Source organism: Pholcus phalangioides, unplaced genomic scaffold (genome assembly GCF_987345545.1).
Source record: "Pholcus phalangioides strain wild (caught in Gottingen) unplaced genomic scaffold, Ppha-v1.0 ptg000040l_1, whole genome shotgun sequence".
Taxonomy (NCBI): domain Eukaryota; kingdom Metazoa; phylum Arthropoda; class Arachnida; order Araneae; family Pholcidae; genus Pholcus; species Pholcus phalangioides.
Window position 1 is genome coordinate 6,006,632 of NW_028301626.1, and position 17,320 is coordinate 6,023,951.

Below are 17,320 nucleotides of genomic sequence, written 5' to 3' on the forward strand. Positions count from 1 at the left end.
TGTGAAAACATGCCAAAATAAATGTCTGGAATGTAGCCTACACTAGCTCTAGTCCGAAGGCCCATTTGAATTTTTACGCGAGCGTTATTTGCTTTTTTACCTGATAAATTCATTATGGAAGGGGCTTGTCAAAATTCTCAACATGAATGCCAGTGAAAAAATTCTGGCCCAGATTCCTTGCAACAGCATGTAGGGCCTCGAACATTTCATACCCGTTTTTTTTGAAAAGAAGAATCAAACCTAAATAACATTTTTTGGACTGAAATTTGTCTTCCAGTTTCAGAATTGAATTTAATATCACTGTATTTCTTGCACAGCATTAGAAAAAAAACATTTCTTAAATATCCTGGAAATTATGGTAAAGAAGCACACATATTTTATCTTCCTGTGTAGGACTATTAAGCAACATATAACTAAAAAGACGGACCGGCATTGCAAAGAGAAGATTTATACCAGTCTTTTATACCCTAAGTATTACAAGACTTCCATCCTGTATACTCCAGGAAAATCATCCACTATCTCGGTGAGATTTTATGAACAAACAGACTCTTCAGGAATGTACCTCAACAAGGCTGACCACAGTGTCAAGGGATGCTGTCTAGAGCGCATGGACGCTAGTGTGTTCATCTTTGGATGGAATCAAGAACTTTCGGAAAATTATGTAGATTTTAATAGTTGATTCCTACCCCCCCCCCCCCGGTATATTATGATTCATCCATTGACAAACATTGATTACGTGTGAAACCATACGTAATATTTTTATTTATTATCCTGAAGATATTTAATAAAGTTCCCAGACATACCCCTCCTCAGGGAAAGCTTTAATATCTCACTGAGAAGTGGGGTGTGTTTGGTTGTCAAAGGTAAAGAAGCACATGAAATACGGGAAAAAATTTCATCCAAATAATGTTGAAAATTTAGAGTAATGGTTTTAATACAAACTCTGTAAACTTCCTCGAGAAGATTATGAACGGCCTCTTGAGCGAGATCTTCGGGCATGGAAACCTCGCCTTGTTCATTGCCCTGTGGCTTTGATACAGCTTCACCGACCAAGAAAGCTCCCGTGGTAGATTCTGCAACCAAGGTCATCCCGAATCCAGAAGATCTAAATAAAGAGGTGCAAATGGAAATGTTAAAATAGGCATAGCTACAAGTCATGCTACCTCTATCCCAACAAAGATAGTAAAGATCAAAATCCATGCAACAGTGAATCCCGATAAAAATCAGCTCATTCTAAATCTAGATTGGCATCTCGAAGAAACTCACTTTCCAGAATGTTTGCCTTTGTAATGGTCTGTATATATGTACACATCAGGCAGAAACTTCAGCAGCAGACCTTTTGCTGTGTCCACCATCCGACTAGCAAAAGCTGGAGATACTCTGGCGGAATAAGCAACACCCCGGATGCGCTTGATTTTACCAGGGTCCAAGAGCTTGATGGGACGCAGGTAACTGATTATCGGGCAGCGGAAATGGACTTCACCGCCACCACCTGGTGCCATGCCACGAGATACGATCTTCAGCTCCAAATTTTCATCATTGATCACAAAGCGTTTCAAAACTGGCATGGATGACAGCTTTATAGCGTCCACCTATGAATGACATGAAAACATATATATATATTTAATGAACGGTTGTCAATTATAAATAAAACCTAAATTTACGCATCACACGTATCAAACACTTACGATATTTGATATTTTTGGGGTGGGGAAATAGCTTTGCAAAACAATGTTTTTCCCCACTGTGGAGCTTATCCTTAGCTTATTTAGAAAAGAAACAGTGTAGTTGATGTGATCAGAGATTCTAGAGGGCTTCATTCAAGGTTTAAAAAAAGGCACCAGAAGCGTTTCTTAAGAGCAACAATAGTTTTTTCCCAAGAAAAACAGTCCATGATAATATTTTCATGAATATTTATGATTTACTTTGTTTTTACAAGAATGTTTCAAGACCTGATGACTCTTTTTGTTGGGGATGCATTATTGATGTTGGAAGGCACTTTATTTTCAAATCAGAAAATTCTTGATTTAGCGGTGAAATATAAAAACTTAAGCTGCCAATACAAATCTATATAGAGATGTCCCTAATTCGGAAGTAAATCAGAGTATCTATCACTTACCCAAAGGAAAAAAACTGTGACTTTTCGTTGACTAATAAGATGACACTGGCAATTAACATGAGTGGGGGTTTATCGGATCGCTGGTGAGAACCCCACAGTGAGTCGCTGTGCGCCTTAATTGAAAGAGAATATTATAAGGGAAAAAGTAGCCTAAGTTAGACCACTTTGCACATTTTGCTAAATTACTGTTATACTGTTCGTCAAAAAATCACCAAACTGAGTAGGATGTTAGTTGGACCCCTAATTTCTCAAGTTGGACCAGTTGTTGAAAAAGTTTAAAATCAATATCTTTAAACTTTGCTTTGACAAAAATACATTATTTTCACAAAGTTCATGAATAATGAAAAATATTTAAGGGGAAAAAATATCTGTAAATTAAAAAAAATTAATACGAAGAAATTATAAAATCCAGTTTGACTTTTCTAAAGGTATCACAAAAAATACACCTAAAAGTATGAAACATTTACGAGAAAAAATATTGAAGAGGAGAAACATTATGAAATTTAACAAAAGAAATATTAAAAAAGGAAAACAAAAGCATTAAAAAACAAAAAAAAACTAAAATTTCAAATGTAAGAATTTTGAGAGATAAAATTTCTAGCTTGATTATTTCAAAAAATTTCAAAATTAAAAAATCAATTCCAAAAGACATATAAGATTGTCGTCACTTTGTCTGCCCATGCTTTCAGTGGTTTGTCAATTTCATCTTTATGTCATCTTCTACTGCATAAATATCAGGAATGAAATATCAATTGTATATATATTCTCCCACACAATATTTCTATTTTGTATATTTTCATCAAATCCACCCAAGCAAGTGAACTCAACCCAATAAAATTGATGCTGGCTTCTAGTCTGCAAGTTATCAAACCCATTTGCTCACCAATAAGGTGTTAAGCAAGATGACTCGCTCTAATGGATATTTTATATTTCACACAATAAGAGATTCTCATTTCGGTTTTTTTTTTTGTACAGTGTATATAATATGACAAGTGTAAGATAACAGGCTAGATGGCATGGGGGCCCCCCCCCCAATTGCTTCTGAAATGTACCTTCATTCTAATATGTGTACATTCATCCGTCTTAACGATACCCCAAAACTTTTCTCCAACTCCCAACCCCATCTTGGCTGTAATCACCACAAAATTTGTTAATCGCGACAGTACCCAATCATCTGGGGAAAATATGTTGTAAAAATTTTTTATGCTTTGTTTTTCTTTCTTTTTTTGACAAAAATAAAATGTTCTGGACCTTGCCATGAAGCTAGGCTGAAAGAGATCTCGGCAATGGCATAAGTCCAGTGGCAAAGTTCTGGCATTCATTCATTCATGCTGAAATATCAGGCGCAGCAGGGAAAATGAATAAGTTCATCACTTTATTTGATTTTCTCGTGTAGGACGAATCATTAGCTTCAAACTGTTCTGAACTAGAAGAATGATCGTGATCAATGATTGCCTTTCTATTTTTCCTCACATTAATGTTTCTATTGTTTTTGAAAATCAGTTTCTTATATTTACTTCTTTTGCATTTGTTTTGCTGCAGCTGTTCTTTGTATAGAGTGCTTGTCAGCCTCATAGCATCTTGTTACTTTTTGTGGCTTCGAAAAGGAGCCTGATGTAGCAATGAAACCGTTTGAAGCGATTACAAAAGAAAGTTTCCTGGGCTTCTGCTCTTATCCTGTTATATAATTGTGGTATCCACACCCCATGCTCCACTGTTGGCTGAGCCAATCTGGTGATTCCCGTTTGTGCCTATTATCCGCTAGGATTCCTTTTGGACTATGGAGTAGCCACTCTGATCAATGTTAAATACTTGTGAATCGTTTAGTGTGTTTGTTCACTAATTTTTCTAAAATATCGAAGAATTGTTCCACCCTTTCTTCATTGAAACCTCCCATTCACATTAGAATATAATTATAATAATATGTATCAAAATCAGATGACTGCTTTGTTTAGATCCGTAAATTGGACCAGTCCAAATACGGCAACAATGAATGCTCCAATTTAGGAAACATAGCCATTTTGCAAATAGCAGCTCATTACAAATGACCATAAAGATATATTTTAATTGCTTATTACTAAAATTACAATCATAGGGTTAGGAAGCATACAGTAAATAACAAAATGAAAGAAAGAAAAAGTGATGAAAAATAGCAACAAATAGCTGTAATAAAAACAATGTGCAATCATACCAAGACAAAATGCAATTGGAAATATCAAAAATGTGCTATGCACACTGCTTCAGTTCCCGTGCCCTCTGGTATCAAGTAAATGTACTAATCAATTCATATTTCTGAGAGCAAGAGGTGGTCAAAATTAGGCACCGGCTCAAATTTGGCTACTATCCCCCCTAATAAATATTTGAAATGTGTTTTCACATGAAAATGTCTGGAAATGTGTTTATTCATAAAATAAGTGCAATTGTTCACATCCACGCCAATGTTCTGCTGTACAGTTAATAACTTTGTGAATTAATTCAACCTCAGACGTGCCAAGGTTTGAAATCCAGAAATCCAGGGATTCTCCCAAGGGGGACCCCCCCCCCCTCCTCCCAAAGGCAGGTTCTGCATTGCCCCTGAGCAGAATATAATTCCACGTCAGTCTTTCCGTGCAGAATAGAGAAATCACATCTACATACTGTTCGTAAAATATGTGTTTCCTTTCGTGAATGCTATCAGTGATTCTATCTTGGGTATATGAACTCTTAAAAGCTTTATATTTTAGCTTTATTATAGCTTAAAGTTTTATACTTTCTTTCTGAAGACATATTTAATCAGAGGAAACTATTTAAAAACTTCAAGATACAAAGCTGCTGACGAAAAAACTTTTGTTTACCATACGGTTGTTAATGGGATACAATAACGATTATACAGGAATTTTGGCAACCAAGGTCATGCCCATGATAAATGATTTCCGATAAATGCTAAGCAAACAAAGTCACGTCTTTGCCAGTTGCTTAAATGCTGTCACAGACTTTTTTAAGGCTGCTCGATGGAAATGACCACGGCTGTCCTCTATGGGGGGGTTTTCCCTAACAATGGCGGTAATCATTGACGCCACGACAATGTGAAAGCTCGTGTAAAATCTCATTTTCTGCCAAAGTCCGGAGTCTCCCGCCTAAATCGAGAGAGTTTGCAGGTCTGCAACCTATAATAGGCCTAATGTTGTTGACCCTGGCCAGGTCTTCAATGTTTTCATTTTTGTCGATGCCAGATTCCAATTGTCACGACCATTAAACATTGTTACATTACGTAAACAGATGTAAATTGGATATTATATATGTTAGAAATTTTATACTAATTTCAGTGCTGCAGAATCTCAAAGCTGGTTGGCTCCCGTGATCACGTTTAACAGGGAATTTCCCTTTATATATTGGTTGTGTGTTGTGAAAATTCCCTTCTTTTTGTAGTTATTATCTGAAAGCTAGTAAGTGAATTTAGCACTTCCCAATCCTCCAGATGCTGCAATGGGAAAAATGCTGTAATTCTCAACTGGGAGGGGCTGCCTCTCCACCTTTGCTGAGATGACTAAAAGGATGTAGTTCCTTTGCTAAACTTTCTTCTGATGCCTCTATTGCGATCAATCTTCTCTCGTGCCAATGATAACTGTGAGCTAACTGCACTACAGGTCTTCTCCTCCTGGGCTAATTTCAGACTGATTCGACAGTGTCTTCACTAATGGTTCTCAACATATCTGCGGAAAGGCGATGCAGATGTGAATAGAGTTTCTGATCTGTGTGCGACTGTGGTTCCGTGGAAAAGGTGGTTCTAGTGACGGAACAAGTTTCTCGTTACTTTCTAGTCAGACTGAAGTTGACCGGGTGAGATCTGATTTACTAAACTGTGATATTTTATAAATGTTAAAACTTTTAAAATTACTGCATTGTGTTAACATGGAATCTAAATTGTTCATGTAATTAAAATTTAATTATAAGAAATGTATTCAAGTGTAAAAACGTGTTTGTCATCCTCTATTGGCATTCGTCAACGATTCAATTATTGGGAAAACAAAAAAAATTAAACAGGTATGCAACTGGTTTAAACACTGCAACACTTCTTGTTTGGCAAAATAGCTCTTTTTCTTGCAAAATGAAACATTCGAGATTTGGTGCAATGATGATCGTTTCTCGAAGCAATAAACATAAAAGGAAATAAGAATAACTTACAGTCGGATCCACACGATCATTTGTCACGCCTCTAAGAACAACGTCCAACGGCTTCTTGCAGAATGGTGCAAGGCACAACAGCGACTCCAAATAATAACCTATTGATCTCTCCATGCAGCAGTCATGCTCCAGCTTCCCACCGAGCAGAATGCCTGGACGATATTTCAACTCAGTTCCTGGAATAAAACATTACCTCCTTTAATATTCCAAAACAACAAAGACACATTAAGACTATTATGCAGTAGAGCCTCGCATACCCGGGAGTGGCAACCTTCAGAGCATGATTAATAGAGTCTATTCCGGATAATATAAAAAATAAAAGCCTTGGTACTGGTTAGTTATCCAGACAACTGCCAATCACTGGGGGGGGGGGGGGGGAACCAGCCAAGCCTTATGTGGGATAGCATGTCTGACGCTCAAAAACAAGGAGGGCTGCCACTTTACAAGGATGGGTAGAAATGCCAGGCTAGCATCAAAAGTAAGCCAACGCCCATCCTGATAACCAACCGGTACAAAAGTCTGTATCAATCAGGTAAATTCAATTAAAACAAACAAATGTAATTCAATTTCAATGCATTATGGTAATTGCAAGAATTATCTGAAAAATATATAAAATTTCAAAACTTACCTGTTTCATTCACTATGATCTTGGTGCCGTTTGTGAGACTCTCCAACATACGAATGAAACTGATTTCGTAATCTGCGAAGGGAAAACAGCAGGGAAAACTTTTTTTAGATTATAACAAACCAGCAATAAGTTTATGGTTTTCTTATAGAGTTAAAATACAAAGCTTCATGATAAATTGTTGACGGGAAACTGTAAATAACTCTTTCAATGGGATGAGGGTGCCAAAATGTTCGCTTGCCACAGTTGACGAAATATCTAGTTGCAATCCTACTGAGCATAACTGAAAAATCACATTGTTAGATTCCACATTATTTATTTCATAGAGCCTCCCTGTTTTTTTATCAGAGCATCTAGGGCGAAACCTTCTCTCCGCAACAAGTTCCATGGGCTCGATCGAGCACTATCAGTGCAGACATACCCATGTCCAGACCCACTGAACTGAACTGCTTAAAAAAGCAGTTTCCAGTCTTCAGTACAGGGCAATTTTGATGGCAAAAACAATTTTTTGTGTGCTTGGGCATTGAGTAGCGCAGTGAGTGTGGATCCGAAACTGCCTTCACTAGATGTGGGGACCCCCAAAACAGAATATGCCAAAATGTGAGACATACGTTGCAAAACAATCTGGAAGGATTTTAAGAAAAGCGTAGAAAACCACTATTATGAGAATTTTTACAGCAGAACATTTTCAGTCAGCTGAAGGCTTGTTGCAGAACAATACAAAACATTTTGCTTTTGGGGTGGGGACCAACTATGGGTCTTTCCAGCGGACAGATTTCAAATATTCCTTTCACTTTCCAGATATTTTAAAGTCTGATATTGAAGTCCTACTTGTTATTTGCCCTATTATCATGCTCTGTTGTCAGCCTGGATGGCAAGCTTGTCATTGCATTCCTCTAACCTTTCAGAAGAGCGCATATGTAGGAGATACATGGAGGGTGCAGATGTAGTATAATCCAGATTGCCAAGTCATCAAGGGCAGAGTTATGGCGATGCGTTTTGCCATAACTTCTCTCTCCCTTCTATAACCATCCATTCAGGTGGTGCTAACACCTTCTTATCCCTCCGTCTAGTAGCGGCATTTTGTTTTCCAATGCACCATTGTCTCGAACTTCTATCAGGCTTACCTGTGCTGAAATAGGCCCCTGTTTCTAGAATTTCTTAGGGATGCTGGGCTGCTTAAGTCGCAAATCCTTTACCCAAAATGTGGCGGTGACATGAGGCAGGACATTAAAAAGATCCCTTTCAGATGGTTTTATAGAAGCAGTGAGTAGAGAGCCCAAAAATCGATTCAGCATAAGTCGTGGTTTAGGTGCAGCAAGTTAAATCTCGATGAGATTCTGCTGCTAACTTATTCGATGGTGCTAGGTGAAAGCATCACTAGGATAGCCCAGGAGTTTTGTTTCCCAACACACCTTAGCCAACTGGTGATCATTCATTAATGAAACTATGCTTAACCACATTGAACTGAAGTCGGAGGAAATAGGTGGGCCAGGTTAATAGAGGTCTCAGGGTCAGTGGGTTTTTGGTGGGGTAGAAGAAATCATTTAAGTTTGTGGTGGCCGTTCATGATAGGCTATGCTCCTTGGGGTAATTGAAACGTGGATAGAGAACGGGAAAACCATTCATTCCGACTGCTTATAATCGTCTAGGGGAAAGAGGGTACAATCATTTAAAAGTGTTTAGGTCGCCCAGTTTAGGGACCGATGCAGGGCACCGGTGTGTAGGCGCCTATCTGTAGGACCGGTTGTTGAGCTCCATTATTAAATATAATAACAATCAGAAGGTTTTATATAATACATGTTTAATTTGGTACGGACACATAAAAATGAAAGACATCACATGACAATGGTTGCTTGCCGACTGCCAAGAAAAACATTCGATTTTTTATCGCAACTTGCGTTGCTAGGTAACAAAATATTCGCATCAGAAAATTGCGAAGTGCGACGTCATAATTTTTCCGCAATCGGTGAAAGTTCAAGTAGAGGTCGCTACACACTCCCCCCCTAGTGTCAACGAAATGTCGTGGTCGAGTATCTGTCGGGGAAGTGGACATGACGACCGGAACGAGTCACAGTTGCTGGTACTGTACTTGGATGGGCGGGTGACGTCGAAGGCACTTGGGTATGCTGGTCACTTAAGAAAGCTGGGATCAACCGATCGATGGAGATTCTCCTGGATGTCCCGTTGAAGTCGATGTCGAAGAATTTATCTCGTCGATCTTTGACCAGAAATGGGCCTTGATACGTTGGTTGCAAGGCAGAGTGTGGTGCATCGTTACGCAGGAAGACATGAGATGCGGATTGTAGACATGTAGGAACATATGTTGGCGAAGATCCGTGAGTTGTTGTAGGTATGGGTTTCATTGAACGCATTAGTTTTTGAAGTTGATGGACGAAATCGGATTGTTTGACGTCTGGTATTGCGGAGAAGTACTCGCCAGGCAGTTGCAATGGTGATCCGTAGAGGATTTCGGCGGCGGAGCATCCTAAATCTTCTTTCACTGCGGATCTCAGGCCTAGTAGTGCTAATGGAAGAGCGTCAACCCAAGCTGCATGGGATTGGATTCGGCATCTTAGGGCAGCTTTCAGAGATCGGTGTTGTCTCTCGATGAGTCCATTCGCCTGAGGATGATATGCGTTCGTCTTGTGATGTTGGAATCCGAGGTATCTGCTTAAGGTTTGGAAAAGATGACTCTCAAACTGTCTTCCTTGGTCTGTGGTAATCTTCTGTGGTATACCAAATCTGGCAAACCAGGTCGCAATTAGGGCTTTGGCGACTGTTTCGGCAGTTTGGTCTGGCATAGGTGTGGCTTCGATCCATCTGGAATATCTGTCTATTATCGTTAGGAGGTACCGTGAGCCTTGGCATAATGGCAATGGGCCAACTATGTCGAGATTGATGTGTTGAAATCTATTGTTTGGTACTTTGAATTCGGCCAGAGCGGAACGAGTGTGTCGGTGAACTTTAGAACGTTGGCATGCAATGCATGCTCTAGTCCACGCCTGACAATCTTTTTTGATGTTGCGCCAGATGAAGCGTTGAGAAACCAACTTGGTAGTAGCTTTGATACCTGAATGAGAAAGCGTATGGAGTGATTCAAAAGCTTGTCTTCTGTGTGATTCTGGAATATAAGGACGGATGTGTCCCGTAGAAATGTCACAAAACAAGTGCTTCGTTATATTACTGTCCGGCAAACGCAGTTTGACGATTTTCAATGATGAGCTTTGTTGGAGTTCACGTAATTCATCGTCACATTGAGAGTCGGCAATCGTATCGTAGTCGATTGGTGATGGAGAAGCAATAGTTGCGATGCGTGACAAAGTGTCAGCAACTACATTGTTTGGTCCGGGAATATACCTGATATCAGTAGTAAATTCTGCGATATAATTTAATTGCCGTAGTTGTCGAGGCGAAGCTTTGTTCGGGTCTTGTTTGAAGGCATACATCAATGGACGATGGTCACTATAAATGGTAAAATGACGTCCTTCTAGCTGGCATTTGAAATGTTTAACTGCGCTATAAATAGCTAGAAGTTCTCTGTCATACGCACTGTATTTTACTTGAGACTGGGAGAGTGTGCGAGAGAAAAAACTGAGGGGTTGGATCACACCGTCATGCTCTTGCTGTAACACTGCACCGATGGCATTTTCCGATGCATCTGCTACGAGAGAAATGTGTGCGTTTGGCTTTGGATGAACGAGCAAAGTGGCGTTGCATAGCGCTTCCTTGACATCGGTGAAGGCTTGTGAAGCTTGTTGAGTCCAATTGAGTGGTTTCCGGCTGTTTTTCGCATGACCTGCTAACATAGCGGTGAGTGGTCGCTGCAGGTCCGCACACTTAGGTATGAACCGGTGGTAAAAATTCAACATGCCCAGAAATCGGCGCAAGGAAGTGGCGGAAGTGGGTTGCATAAAGTTCTTGATGACATCTACTTTGGCGGATAACGGTTTGAGTCCATTCTTGCTAATTTCATATCCCAAGAATTTGATGGTCGGGACGCCAAATATGCATTTTGGCACATTTATGCACAGTCCGTATTCGTCAAGTCGACTGAATACTTCACGTAAGTGTTGGAGATGAGTTTGCTCGTCTGGAGAAGCTACCAGGATATCGTCTAAATAACAGAATACGAATTCCAATCCTTGTAGGATCGTATTCATGAATCTCTGGAAGGTCTGCGCTGCATTGCGTAATCCAAAGGTCATATACGGAAATTCGAAGAGTCCAAACGGCGTAGTAATTGCTGTTTTTGGAATATCCGGCTCGTGCACTGGAATTTGTTGATACGCTCTAATCAGGTCGATTGAGGAATATATTGTCGTTTCGTGGAGAATGTGCGAGCAATCTGTGAGGAAAGGAATCGGGTAACGATCAGGAACTGTGATTTTGTTTAGTGCTCTATAGTCTCCACACGGTCTCCAGTCGCCAGATTTCTTTGGCACTAGATGGAGTGGACTAGACCAACTGCTCTTCGAAGGCTGACAAAGTCCTTGTTGCATCATGAACTCGAACTCTTTTCGCGCAACTTTCAACTTTTCCGTGGAAAGCCGTCGAGGTCGGGCAAAAACTGGTGGACCTGTAGTCTCAATGAAGTGCTTGATATTGTGCTCTTTAATTTTCTTATTTTGGATGTGTGGACGGAGAATATCAGGAAACTCTTTGACTATATCCCGATATGGCGATGATAATAGATCGATACCGTTCAAGCAAAAAGATGGAGCTGCGATATTTCTTGCAATGGAACAAGTGGCAGATAGCAAGGTCGTTCCATCGATGAGGCGATGATGTTTGCTATCGACTAACAGATTGAAATGCGATAGAAAATCTACACCAATAATTGGTTGGGTTACGTCGGCTATGATGAATGGCCAAGCAAATGTCCTTCGGAGGTTCAAATTCAATGTTAGAAGTTTGGTACCGTAAGTTGAGATAGAGGAACCATTGGCGGCTGTAAGAATCAACTTCTCGGGTTTCTTGTGGGTATTGACGACAGTTCGCGGGACGACTGACACATCAGCGCCCGTGTCGATCAAAAAAGTCCAGTTGGTGGAAGGATCGGCCAGTATGACTCTGTCGACGAATTGGCAGCCGTGGCCTTGGCCGGTGGACGACTGCCTTATTAGTTTCCCGGTGAGGTTTTGAAGGAGCAGGGCTGTTGACATTTCTTAGCCTGAGCTCCGAAACTGGTGTGATAGAAGCAGAAGCCATTTTCAGCTTGTTTGTATTGGGCTTGGCTGTGGGATCGCGGGCGAGAATACCGTTCTCGATGACGGAATCGAGGTCTAGGCTGTCGCTGTGAAGTGTGAATAGCGGCCTTCAGCTCACTCAACTCTTTGGTCAGAGCTGCGACTTGTTGCTCCAGTGATTGGCTGATTGCGTTCTCAGGTCGACCGGATGCTGAACAGATATTTGGAATGGCCAACTCAGCGATTTTATCTGCCATCGAAGCGAGTTGTGGAAGCCCTTCGCTCGAAGCAGCTAGTATAGCTTGAACGTTAGCGGGGAGTCGCGCTAACCACAACGATTTCAGCAAGTCATCACTGAAGTTATGTCCGGCAAGCTCACGCATTCGGGCAAGCAGATGCGATGGTTTTTGATCTCCCAGTTCTAAACCTTGCAGTAGCGTACGGATTTTCGATGATTCGCTCTCCGCGTAAACCTGAATCAATCGTGTCTTCAGCGCGTCGTATTTATTCTGCTGGGGAGGTTCTAGAACTAAATCTTGGACTGTCGATAAAATATCGGCATCGATACCAGCGATAGTATGGTTGAACTTCGTAGCATCGGCAGTTATCGCTGCGATCGAGAATTTTGCTTCTAGTTGGATAAACCACAAGTTTGGATTGTTTCTCCAAAATGGAGGCGGCTTTATAGCGACGCGATCGACATTCGGTGGATTGTCCATTTGGAACGGAGGAAACGATTACTCGCTTACCTTGAGAAGCTTGCTGTTCGAAATCATGGCGCTGTTCGAAATCACGTCCGGGTCACCAGTTTAGGTCGCCCAGTTTAGGGACCGATGCAGGGCACCGGTGTGTAGGCGCCTATCTGTAGGACCGGTTGTTGAGCTCCATTATTAAATATAATAACAATCAGAAGGTTTTATATAATACATGTTTAATTTGGTACGGACACATAAAAATGAAAGACATCACATGACAATGGTTGCTTGCCGACTGCCAAGAAAAACATTCGATTTTTTATCGCAACTTGCGTTGCTAGGTAACAAAATATTCGCATCAGAAAATTGCGAAGTGCGACGTCATAATTTTTCCGCAATCGGTGAAAGTTCAAGTAGAGGTCGCTACAAGTGAATCACAGTGTGGATTTCTTCAACTCTGAGACGGGAGAACTTTTGGCGAAATGTCAACAGCTCGCTGCTGGATTACAACAGGCACACATACTTTAAATTTTATTTGGCTTTTTTTCTGTTTAAAAAGGCTTGCTTAAAAAAAATATGTAAACTTAATGCCTTTTTGGAAATACACTCATGTCCATAAATTAAGGATAATTCAGAATCACACGGAAATCGAAATCTAAAATAAAAATTTCACCTGTGGAATTATCACACACATCTGCAAGAATGATATGCAAATTTCAGGAAGCCACCAGATGATGCCGATAGTACATCACAATGACGAGAGTGTAAGAGGGGGGTATATAAGGAATGGTGGCAAAGAAGTAAAATTGTTCACAAGAGTTCTGTAAGGCGCTCAGTGTCATAAGCGAATAGTTATGACACAGAGGACGCATGTGGATGATTTTTTACGTGGTAGAATTATCGGCCGCCTGGAATGTGGGCGTACTCAGATGGAAGTATCCGAGGAACTTGGAATTGCCCAAAGTGTCATCTCTAGTCTTTGGCAACGATTCCAAGATAACGGAAATGTCAGTAGACGTTACAGAACAGGTCGCCCCCGAGTTATAACGCCGAATACAGACCGGTATTTGGCAGTAACTGCCAAAAGAAGCAGACAGAGCACAGCATCCGACCTGTCTCGTCAGCTAACTGCAGCCATGGGTACCGCAGTTTCAAGGCAAACCAGAATCATTTGGTGTACAGACGTTTGGGAGATATTGGTCTATATGCTCGTAGGCCTGTCAGATGTGTTCAGCCCATGGAAACTCACTGTCGGCAGCGATTAGCCTGGAGTAGAGAACATGCAATGTGGACATCGTCACAGTGGGCTTGTGTGATGTTTTCCGACGAGTCCAGGTTTAGCTTGCAGTCTGATTCACGTCGGACTTTCATATGGAGAACGCCAGGTACCCGTTACCACCAAGACAACATCGTTGAACGACACCGTTACGGTGGTGCAGCATTGCTCATTTGGGGTGGAATTATACTGGGTTCCAGAACAGATCAGATCTGCATGTTCAAACCGGAATCATCAAAGCCCAAATTTATCGGGACATCATTCTGGAACAACATCTACGTTTGTTAGGGGTGCCATGGGCACAGAATTTGTGTTACAACGCCCATCCTCACCGAGCAAACATCATAAACGAATGCCTTGAATCTGAGGATATAACCCGTATGGAATGGCCAGCATTCTCACCTGACTTGAATCCGATAGAGCATGTGTGGGACATGCTTGGCCGACGAGTTGCAGCCCGTCAACCACCTCCTACATGAGTACCGGAACTTCGGAGAGCATTGCTTGCTGAGTGGAGTGATCTTCCCCAAGATCAGATCGATAATTTGATACTCAGCATGCCTAGGTGTTGTACGGACTGTATTTCATCGCACGGGAGACATACTATGTATTAACCATCATACCAACCATGTAATAGTAAGTTTTTGTAAAGGAGATATTTTTTGCAATTGCTCCAGGGAGCAAAAATCATAGTTTTATGAATGGTATCATACATACACCATCGTTTTTGTTTAATAAATGGGCTTTATGAATAAGTAACGTTTGTTTTGTTTCTGAACCTTTATTTGCCGGAGCTGGCATTATCCTTGATTTATGGACATGAGTGTAGTTAGGAATGTTAAATGAGAAGGTTACAAGCATCTAACTGATTATATGCTTTTCGGCCATCGTTATTTACTTTATTTCAATGTAAATATTTATTTTTAACATAGGAATTACTTTTTATTATTATTAGGATATTTTTATTGTTATTTTCCCATTATTGTCGAGTTTTCTATGATGGTGATTTTTTTTTTTCAGTGACATTTGTCCGGGCCGTTGGATGAGTTTAGCGCCAAAAAAAATCTCCAATCTCTGGATTATACAGTATCTGTTCCACATGGAGGAAAGGAAAGTACCTATGCGCATGTCAGATAGGCTAAATTTAATCATTGACTTAAGTCCGAGTTTGTCTTCTCTCGAACTCTCTCTCATATATATATGAATTTGTTGTTATGGTAAAGATCAGGGGATGTCAAAAAAATTTAAATAATAACGAAAATAAGTGAAATACATGAAGAAACCCAAAGACCCAAATTTTCACCTGGGAAAAAAAAAGGAAGATAAAATACAAATTTCAAAGAAAAAAAAAATTCCATAATATTGAGAGCATTTCCTGTAGCTGTGGGCGAGAATCTAGAAAATGGTTCAATACTCATATAATGTGACTTGGATATTTTTTATTGTGTTAATAAAGTGTTTGAAATAAATAATAGCTGTTGGCGAGAATGAATATATACACAAGTGATTAGTGGGAATAATGTTCCCCTACATCGTTCTCAGTCAGGGCCGCAACTAGATACATTGTCACCCAGGACATGCCGGAATTTTGACTTTCCTTTCCATGTACCAATTAAAGCGTCAATTCAGCGCCCATTCTGGTTCAGGGCACTGGGCACCAGATCCCCCCCCCCCGGAACAGATGCAGTATGGTCCGCCACAACTTTTTTCTCGCGATAAGTCGCCAAGATCGTCATAATGCTTCTCTGGGTTGTCGTATTTTTTAACACTTTTCTGGTTTCGTTGGGTGATACTAGATGGCGCTAGCTTCGCCAAACAGGATTTTTTTTTTTTTTTGTTCACAGTGTTTTTTCAAAAATTCTAAGCAGCCGTTGTTCCATTCCCAGCGCGTCTCTCTCTCTTTGATTATTATTCCTCCCTTCTGTAGCTTACGTCATTACGGATTATTATCTACTGCTCAGGTTGTATCATACCGTTTTATTATTTCGTTGTATTTATTAGTTATTCATCCATTGCCATGCCTTTCGTTTTATCGGTTTATTATTTAAAATGAACCTACAGAATTTTTCATGCCCGGATCCATTTATTTAAAAAAAAGGGTCCGGGTTTTAGTTTTAATACATAGAATATTTATGCCTGGAATTCCTTATGCCCCGATCTTTTTATTATTAAAAAAATGGGCCAGGTGTAATTTTTTTTAACTGATATTTTTTTTCGATTTTTATGCTTGGTGGTTTCTATTATGCACGCTGATGGTTTTTTTTCGGCGTCCGTAGTGTCTGACGGCCTTGGCGACTCTTCGTCGGGCCATCAGACATGTGTGGCGCCAAATAATCGCCAAGTGGCGGACCATACGACAGCTGTTCCGCGTTATCAACCGCCAAGTCAGATTTGGCGGTTGATAACGCGAGACGACAGGAAAGTTTAATAACGCGCTTGAGAGAGGATGGTGTTGGCGAAGTATTGCTATTTTGGCATAATCGAAAACCTTTCGATAGAAAAACGTTGGCCGTATACGGGGTATTAATTAGGATGACAAAAAATAGGACAACGATCAAAAAATATTTCACCTTTAATGCCGGGCTCGTCGTCATCCTCCCTGATGTTTTTGATGACCACTGGGCGACCACTTAGAGTCGAAAGGACGAGACGTTGACGGAAATATCCGCTTCCTTCGAACGTAAACATCCGTCCGAAATTTGAATGCAGTCAAATGAATACGAGCTCAATTCAATTCTTCAAATGTACACAAAGCCACATGCATGAGGATAAGCATTCCTTTACAATGGCTGACACTTGTATATCTATTATGCATTTTTGGTTATTCAGAACTGCACGAACCATCCGTCTCACTATGGTTCCCATGAACACTGAGCTATAAGTACAGTTTACTTATAGCTCAGTGCCCATGAATGATGAAGAAAAAAGAGAATGCTGTCTATGAAGGAATTTGAGAACTTCATTGATGATTAACTAACAAAAATATGACACATGCTGCTATTTATTGTTCATAAAACAAACAAGAAAACTTTCTACTATAGTATCATTTCTAAACCATAGATGGCAGCAAGTTCGTCATAAGGAAATTTTATTTTTTTTTACGCTGGACAAATCCGTCCCAACTGCTCTGTCAACCACCATGGAGGAAAGAATAACTTATCTTTATTCTTTCCTCCATGGTCAACCACGACAACAAACATGGCGGCTTTCCTCATTAAAGCCACAGTTAGACTTCGATGGGATGCTGCTGAT

At 40.4% G+C, this 17,320-nt stretch overlaps 1 protein-coding gene across 1 annotated transcript in view; it reads right to left on the reverse strand.

The window, feature by feature from the left end:
• Positions 1 to 16,903, reverse strand: part of Rtc1 (RNA terminal phosphate cyclase 1) — a 29,930-nt gene extending 13,027 nt beyond the window's left edge. The window contains exons 1-5 of the mRNA XM_089254220.1: positions 16,639 to 16,903; positions 6,912 to 6,983; positions 6,284 to 6,459; positions 1,267 to 1,592; positions 943 to 1,105 (exon numbers count right to left, since the gene is read on the reverse strand). Of these exons, the coding sequence (XP_089110346.1) occupies positions 943 to 1,105; positions 1,267 to 1,592; positions 6,284 to 6,459; positions 6,912 to 6,983; positions 16,639 to 16,756 (855 nt within the window). The 5' untranslated portion in view covers positions 16,757 to 16,903. The remainder of the gene's footprint in view (positions 1 to 942; positions 1,106 to 1,266; positions 1,593 to 6,283; positions 6,460 to 6,911; positions 6,984 to 16,638) is intronic.
• Between the last annotated feature and the right edge of the window lie 417 nt (positions 16,904 to 17,320).